Source organism: Sprattus sprattus (assembly GCF_963457725.1).
Source record: "Sprattus sprattus genome assembly, chromosome: 5".
Classification (NCBI taxonomy): Eukaryota; Metazoa; Chordata; class Actinopteri; order Clupeiformes; family Clupeidae; genus Sprattus; species Sprattus sprattus.
Window position 1 is genome coordinate 28,770,827 of NC_137924.1, and position 9,158 is coordinate 28,779,984.

The 9,158-nt window shown below is 43.2% G+C and overlaps 1 protein-coding gene across 1 annotated transcript; it reads left to right on the forward strand.

The window, feature by feature from the left end:
* Positions 1-246: 246 nt before the first annotated feature.
* mab21l3 (mab-21-like 3) lies at positions 247-4,461 on the forward strand (the record flags this gene model as incomplete). The annotated part of the gene is made up of 7 exons (XM_080839748.1): positions 247-294; positions 663-806; positions 947-1,018; positions 1,511-1,802; positions 2,559-2,740; positions 3,637-3,831; positions 4,228-4,461. 7 exons carry the CDS (start codon positions 247-249, stop codon positions 4,459-4,461), a joined length of 1,167 nt encoding a protein of 388 aa, XP_080695874.1.
* Between the last annotated feature and the right edge of the window lie 4,697 nt (positions 4,462-9,158).

The window sequence follows — 9,158 nt, forward strand, 5'->3', positions numbered from 1 at the left end:
TTGCCCAGAGGATTGTGGGGTGCATTTGAGTGCCTACCAAATCAATGGTGCACAATCAATGTCTCTATGTTGAAGTGCTTTCCCCTCTCGGTACGGTTCATTTTGTACCACATGGAACAATTCACAAAGAGGGTCACAGTTGCCACTCACACACAGAACCAGCACAGGAGCTAGGAGTCCTCTGAAGCCCAGTTGTTTAGTCGTGTTCTAAGGCAACAGGCTAAACCTGTGGGATTGTCCATCAAAATGACAGACTTCACTGAAGAGGACTTGGACCACTTCCTGCAAAATCAGGTGGATTCTGTTATCTTTTTTCTTTTGGATGGCCCTGAAGAACCCATTAAAGATGAACTAAACATAAGGGCCAAACATGTGTTTAGAAGTCAGGTGTACTTGAATTGCTTTGATGTTTGGTTAAGCGCAGTATGGGAATGTGCATCTCTCTGGCTAATGTTTAGTCTAATCTAGATTTACGCCAATCTTCTTTTAATTCTTCAATTTTATTAATACATTTTAACTCTGAATAATGTTTCATCTTCTTTTCCTTTTGAGCTGGTTTAGCTTTGGTTTGTTAGGTATGGCTGTTTTCAGGGCATTCTATCAAGGTCTAGTCAGCTAGTTGGTCGTAGGGATGTGAAGCTTCTCTCTCTCTCTCTGCACAGGTGGACCTGAGGCATCGGCTGGTGTCCAAAACAGTGGAGGAGGTCCAGAAGATCATGAAGGACCTCACGGCTGAAGTTAGTATTAAGGATGCTCGCTTTCTGTCCATCGCAAACTCTGGAGTTCACAACAATGACAATATGAAAGTAAGTGCACCTATCTATCAACAGACATCACTTCCTTTTGATGATGCACCTGTGTTCTAATCCGCAGTAGCCTGGTTTTTCTAGTCATCGTTTATTAGTTAACCTCTTTAATCCTGGTGCTTTGTGCTCTTGTTGTGTAGGATCAACCTGGGTTATTGTCTAAATGGACTGCTCTACTGCGGGGAAAGTGTGCCCTCAACCCTGCCATTCAGGTAAAAGCAGACATCGCTGTAAAAGATGTCCAAACTTATAGTGTTTTTTTTTTTTTGACAGTCTATGTGTGCTTTGTAAAATTTGACATAAAGAGACATCACGCCTAGACTGCAGTCCGAAATAGATTGATGTGGTCTTGAAACAGCTGGGGGCTTACACTGAATTACCCCTTACAGTGGCACCACTCGTACCGCCTGTCAGTCACACAAGTGTTATGTTTGAGCACAGGCTGGATATTGAGGGCACAGCCAGTGAGACTTGTAATGTCAGTTTAGCGTATAGACAGACTTGAGCGAATAGCCTGATGTGACAAGCAGCTCATTGATTGGCTTCTCGACCTTTGAACCAAGCAGGCCCTAACGCCCACATAATTCCCAATCTCAGAGCCTTTTATGTCAGGCTAGTGTGCTTGGATGGACATTTGCAATTAGCCCCTATATGTGGTGTCGCTCATTGATTGACCTCTTGACCTCCGAACCCCCCTGTAACAGGTCCTGACTCCCACACTGTTCCTGATCTCGGTGCCAGTAAAGGGGCTGAATGGATACAAAGAGCGCCGGGCGCGGCAGTGGCGCTACTACGCCCTGACTGGCTCACGGCTGCCGTCGCCCGTGCGTGAGCCCGAGAAGCTGCACCAGTGGCTGGAGCTGGAGAGCTTTGCCAACGTCTCGCAGGAGTGGCAGGAGGCTGCCGTTGCCATCGAGGGCGACGTCGTGCCCGCCAAGGTGGTCATCGTCTTCAGGGAGCTGCTGGAGGAGGCAATCAAGAGCTGCTCGCTCACAGGTGAATGTCGCCCACAACACAGGTGATTCCTGCGTGCTTACGTAAGTCATGCTCACTGGCCTGGCCTGCTGTCCGTGCTTATGCTTGAAAGGGGCATTTACAGTAGGGGAGTGATTTGCAACTAGGCTCACTGTGAATATAAGGGGGAGATACAGTACATTCAATAATAAAGCTAATAGTTTTATCATTTATTTTATTAGAGTAGATATTTGTGCATAGGTGGTCAACCAATGACTATTGAATCCCCCCCCCCCCCTCCTCCTTGCATAGTCAGCGTCTTGATGCCCCTCAAGGTCACTCTGAATACCATCAACCATCCAGGTTTAGGCATTTGAATGATGAGCAGTGATTTGCATCCAAGCTCACTGAAGTGTGTATGTGTAAAATGGGATTTTTACAGAGGGAGATAAATCTTGAAAGAGATAATGAAGAACACACAGGGAAATCAAAGCACATATTCAACAAGTCAAGAGCAACTGAATGTTTCTGTCCTGTGGTTGACACATAATGTATATACGCATATACTCTCATCCGGTCAATGACTGTAAATATTTTATATTTTATCATAATCTATAAGCTACAGTCTTGAAGTACATAATATTATATATCTCATCCTCCCTTTGCTCTCTTATTTTAGGACTGGTGAAGATAACTTTGTGACTTAAGATAAGTTTGGTTTCCATTTTGACTCAACTTCCTTTTTTTTCGTCTTTCGTCTTTTCTTCATCCTCCCGACACGCTCTTTCTCTTCCTTAGGTAAAGTCAGCATGCTGGAGTCCGTGGGCTCGGTGGTGCGGGTTGCCGTGGAGACATCTGAGATACAGGTGGAGGTGGAGCTGGTGCCAACCGTGGAGCTGATGAACTGCTGGCCCAAGAAAGCACGATGGCCCCGCCTCCTCAAAAGATGGCCGTCCATAGAGCGTGCTCGCTGCCTGAAGGTCATGACCCTGAAATAATAATAATAAGAACTATAATTTAGTTTTTCTTACTGATCATAATTGTGTTGTGGGCCTACTGTCATCAGGTTAATAACTGTGAAAGAGTATGCTGTTCCTTGCAAATTCCTTGATGAAAACTGCCAAAGTCGGTTCCTTGGTTCAAGTTAGCTTGTTCAGAGTAAGAGACTTGTGGAAGACGGCTTAGTGAAAGAACACGTTAATTACTACGCTAGGCACAGTATACCTCGGAGAGTATGGTCACATGTCACCAGGAGAGTCTTCCTCTGTGCGGAAAGTCCATTTCTGTGTTGTCCTCTCTGACAACACAGAAATTTAGAGTTTTATGTTTAACATATTAAACAAAAGCTTAGGGGAGGGGTGGGTGTGTCTGGAGGTCAAAGGTAGGTGGTGGATGTTAAGCAAAAGGGGATGTGTAGCTAATATGTAAATGCTATATAACTGGTAATATGTTTGGCTTCAACCATCTTGTCTTGGCTGTAGACAAAAGCCAACAATCAGGGTCTAATATCTCTAGATCCAAGACACACAAAAGCCAGGAAGCATGTCTGATGGCTCTCAGCATAGACAAAAGGTCAGGAGCCAAGCCTAATGGCTGTGATCTGGTGCAATTCAAACTGAGAGTGGGGGACAAACTGGAGTATGGCCTGGTATGTGGAGTTATGGTCTGATATATGAAATCCATTCAAGAATTCTTCAGTAAATGTGTATGAAATGATATTCATCAAGAATGTCATAATCAATGGTAGAATGTTAGAATTAAGTTTTCTTATGGCACAGTTCTCTGTTTGTTTAAGTATCTCTCTCTTGCACCTTGTAGTTACTCTCTCTCTATCTCTCTCTTTCTCTCTCTCTCTTTCCTCTCTTTTTGTCTGAAGTCATTTGGCTATAACCTTATGGCCACCTCAAACTACCACTGGCTGCTGTCCTTCTCGCGGGCGGAGCAAATGCTGCTGGGAAGCATCGATGAGGACGGAGGCTGTCGCCGGAAGTGTTATCGAGTCGTCCGGCAACTCAAAGAGGATGTGTGGTGTCCCGGCAACAAGCCTGTCATCACTGCCTATCACTTACAGGTGCCGATGACAATTCAGCATCATTGTTTATGCAACCAATCATAATTCACGTCAGTTCCACCCTATTTGCCTTTTACCTCTTGTCAAAATACCAAACTCAGCTCAATATAAAAGCCCTAGAGGTAAGGGGTAGTATTGCAGGGTGCTTAGTCACAACATTTACGCAACAGAGAGTCTTTTTTTATCTCAGGGATTCACTATTGTTGATGAGGTTCAGAGGTAAGTTCTGATAACAGTATGGAATGCACAAGTATGGAATGCACAAGAGTTCTCGTACATAGCTTTAGTATGCTGTTGTGTGTCTACTAAACCAAACAATCAACTGAATCAACACCAATGATTTTTGTGAACCTTAGAATTGTCTCAAGGATGATTATGTTTGGTTTTGTTCCTCAGACTCTGCTGTTTTGGTCATGTGAGAAGTACCCTGGCGTGCGCGACTGGAGGAACATGCGCGAGAGCGTCCTGCGTCTGGCCCGGAAGCTGCACAAGTGTGCCAGCCAGCGCTATCTGCGCCACTTCTTTGTGCGCTCATACAACCTGCTCAAGTACACCAACACCAATGAGCTGGACGGCATGGCCAAGAAGATATCTGAGTTTCTGGAGAACCCGGGGACATACATACACTGAGTGTGTGTTTGTGTGTGCGTGTGTGTCTGTGTGTGTGTGTGTGTGTGTGTGGGGGGGGGGGGGGGTGGCGTGATTGCTCAGCTGAAGTGGGTGTCCACAGAGAGCTAAAGAAGCCTGTCTGTCTGTGTGTGTGTGTGTGTGTGTGCATGTGTGTGTGTGTGTGTGTGTGTGTGTGTGTGTGTGTGTGTGTGTGTGTGTATAAAAGAATGTGTCCAGATGTTGTAACACAGTGGTCAAGTATTGTTAAACATACACACACACATTCACATTCATGTGTACTTATGATCATTAGTAATATATTTAAGTAAAAACAGATTCATTGTGTTTAACCAACTAAGAATTTTTTTTTTTTTTTTAAAAACACCAATTGTCTTTTGTTTCTGAACAGTGCTTTCTTAATCTGCCCATTCTACTTATAGTGCAAACGAAGAGTTTTAGACTCTTTCAAGTTTTCCACATTCATTTTTTTGTATTTAGGATTTTATTGAGGACTTCTACAGAGTTTTCCTAAAGCCACTCCTGTGAAATGTAAACTGTTGCCCCAGCCTGAGATCCTGAGCACTCTGGAAAAAGTTTTCACTCAGGATTGCTCTATTTCTCTGCATCCATCTTTCCCCCTGCTCCATGCCTGGTTTCTTCCGCGCATGACATTGGGAATTCAATCTTCATTTCATCAGACCAGAGGATTTCACTCCTCATGGACTGAAAGTCATGCAAACTCCCAGCCTGCTGTCATGTGCCTTTTAGTGAGGAATGACCTCCGTCTGGCCAATCTACCATAACGACTTGATAGGTGGAGTGCTGCACATATGATAGTCCTCCTGTAAGGTACTCCCATCTCCACCAGTGAACTCTGGATCTCATTCATAATGACCATTGGGTTTTTGGTTACCTGTCTGACCAAGGCCCTTCATCCATTTGGCTGGGCGACCAGATCTAGGGAGACTTTGTGGTGGTTCCGTATGTCTTCCATTTGAGAATGATGGAGACTGCCGGACTCTTTGGCACTTTCAATGCTACAAGACATTTTTGTGTATCATTCTCAAGATCTTTGTCTTGACGGACAGTTCTTTCGACCTCATAGTTTGGAGCAACTGCCTGAAAGGGACAAATGATGCTGCTGGGCAGATTGAGATCAGACATTTCAAATGTCAGAAAGCCCTCTTTTCAGCACGTCTTTTTTTCTGATGAGAGTAAATTGACAGGCCTATGTATAGAACAAAGCATGAGTGACTCATCTGAGACTGCAGTGTTTGTCAGAGCTTAATGTAGGGGGCCATTATTTTATGAGTGACCTCTGTGTTAGCAAGGGACAGCCATTTACTGTGAACACAGCTTTAGAGTACAGTATTTATCGCAAAGCTGAGTGTAAAAAGTGTTATGAAATGAAATAGCAACGTTCAGTCAGAATAATAGCATAAAACATCAGTCATGACATGGTGTAAGGAATCACTCTCCAGACCAAAAACGGAACTGAAAGTGGCCGAAGGTTTCTGCGTGTTCCTCTTTCTGTGTTTTGCTGTAATGCAATATTTGACCCTGTATTGGTAAACTTAATTAATCTCACTCCACTCAATGTAGAAACTCAGTCTTAGTCCCTGTTCTTGTAATGCTATATTGCTACCCCTTAGGTAGGCTGACCAAGGGAGCCATTCTTTTGGATGCCTACAATCTGTTATGTTCGAATAAGAAAATAATAAATCACAGGGATTTGGGCGTTTACTGATAGGGATCACACAGACTCACAGACAAATGGAGGGGTTTGCCACCTCCACAGAAGGGTAACCCACAGCCAGAATCCCCATGTTCCTGAGATCTCTGTGAAAACGAATCTAGTCAGCTGCAGGACTGAGACCACTGGGCCACTCAGACTGAGACACTTAAAATTAACCCAAATGACAAAAAAATAATCTTATAATGCAATACAACACTTTATACCCTTAATTCCATTTTCCTGCCCTTCGTTTAACCCTTGTGTGGAAAAGCACACGGAGAGAACGAGACAGAGGGTACAGATAAGAACATCAACAGGGGGATGAAAAAAGTCAACCTAGTGGAACAATGCAGTTCTGGAGAAAAAAAAACTGACCCACCTAATTACTGCAGAGTCATTGTAAATAAAAGGCCATCTGTGTTTTACAATCAAAAGATTCTCGTCCTGCAACTTACAATGCCTTACAAATGCCTTACAATGGTTTATTACAAGCTGTAAATGCAACTGTATGTGAAGGACATGTTGATGCATTTTCTAAGCAAATGGCTCCTCTTTATTTGGTTAAACACATTCAAATAATTGCTGAATTAATTTGGACCAACCATCAGTTTTTCTCTGTGGAAATCAGACAGGGAATTGTGCAGAAGATTGTCAAGCACATTAAAACATGTAGACTCTAGAGGGCGCTCTAACGCTTAAACCAAATGTCTGCCATAACAGGAGTCAAAACCTAAAGCTTCACAGCAAGTGGCACTCTAGCCTGGAAAAATAAATAGATACATTTCAAGGTCCATTAAGTGAAATTGATCCAACCATTGGTGGTCAATAGATATGTGTATATCAATGTATCAATGTGTGTTTAATTGACAAAGAAGTTGTCCCTGAATGATTGATTTAGGCCAAAGCACAGCCTGATCACTGGAATACTACTGGAGCTGTTTTTCAATGATGCTGATCATTCTGGTGTGATGACATAGAGGTGGCATGTGTCGTGGGTCTGAATGTGTGTGTGCGTGGGGTGTGTGTGTGTGTCTGTGTGTCTGTGTGTGTGTGTCTGTGTGTGTGTGTGTGTGAGTATGTGTGTGCGTGTCTGTGTGCGTGTGTGTGTGTGTGTGTGTGTGTGTGTGTGTGTCGTGGGTCTGAATGCTGATGACAATGAGATGTTGAAATATTGCCTGCTTTGCCAACTGGGAGAGTATTCAAGGCGTGCTACAAACCTGCTTTGAGTGGATGACTTAATGCAAGTCTGAAGAAATTTGCTCTCATTTTTGTTTGTAAAAACGTTTTGTTCTTATTTTATTAGTATCTACAGATTCTTGGGATATTTATCTTTGCACTTCTCTTAGGTAAGAATACATTCGCCCAAAAAAACACTTCTCAATCTAAAAATTGTTAATCCAACACAAAAATAAAAAACAAGGGGATTTTAGTTTGTCTACATTTATTTTACAGTGCGTTGATTTGACCACTGCTGAGGTTCTTCTTACAGCCGTTTTCTGGTAGCATCTGTCCAATTCTTGTACAGTATTTAAGGGGCATTACCTACACTGAGAACAAACAACCGCCCACGTGCCTCCAATTTAATGGGACTCATCATTCAGCACACAAGGGTAAGAGCACATTTGGATGGTTAAGAAGGTTAAGTGTACCTGGAGATGACTTCTCTTGTTATTTCTCTTTACAGAAGATTAAGAGAAAACATGAGAGAAGTTGAACAGACAGTTTTTACATGAGGCCCAATGTGTGAAGCTACTCTATGACTTTAACACGTGTTACGACCCGGCTCGCAGGGAAGCAACACAATGAGAGCACAAAAAACAAAACTTAATTTAGGAGTATATTTATTGTTATGTAGGGGGAAAAGTAAGTAGAGGGCAAGGTGCTTGTCCTGCTGCCAGGTAAGCAGTTGCAGTGTGTGTGTGAGAGAGAGAGAGAGGGAGGGGTCAGGCCAGTTCTTAATGGAATCTTGCAGGTAAACGCAGGTCATTACAGGTGAGACCCAAGGTATCTGTAACAGGTAAATAATGAGCTACCAATACCAGGCCTATAACACATGTTTTTATCTTATTATGAATCCAGCTCAAAAACCAGCGGGTAAAAGTCAGGAGTGAAAACTGCAGACATAGTCCTCTTAAACAGAATTAAATAACAAGCTAATCACTGCCAATGGGAGGCTCTTATATGCACTGGGTGGAAAACAATACGATTGCACAATAGAACTTGATACTCCGGATGTGAAGTATTATGAGCACTTGTCACGAGCCTGAGGCACTTAAAGGGCGTAGCGCTTCTCTGCCGTGTGATATGTATTCAGCAGAAAAGAAACTCACACATACACACATATAAACACATAAAACAAAGCACATACAAACACCTAAAGCAGTCATACACACACATAAAGCACTCACATATACACATAATACATACAGACATGAATACACAAACACATACACACACACACATATTTGCATTTTAAGACCTTAAAACAACAATAATAACAATTAAAAAAGTAAGGGAACTGTGGAATGCCTTTGATGAAATTTTAGAAAGGGTTTGAGAGGGTCCTCACAGTCACACAGTCCTTACAGTCACTCAGTCACACAGTCACACAGTCCTTACAGTCACTCAGTCACACAGTCACACAGTCCTTACAGTCACTCAGTCACACAGTCACACAGTCACACAGTCCTTACAGTCACTCAGTCACACAGTCACACAGTCACACAGTCACACAGTCACACAGTCACACAGTCACACATTCACACAGTTCTGCAGTCACACAGTCACACATTCACACAGTTCTGCAGTCTCACAGTCACACAGTCACACAGTCACACAGTCCTCACAGTCACACAGACATCACAGTCCCACAGTCACCAGTAATGTAATTAAGCGTCTGCCCAAATGGTGTCTTATGAAAAAGGTTCGAGAGGTTCCTCACAGTCCTGCAGTCACACACTCCCACAGTCACAGAGTCACACAG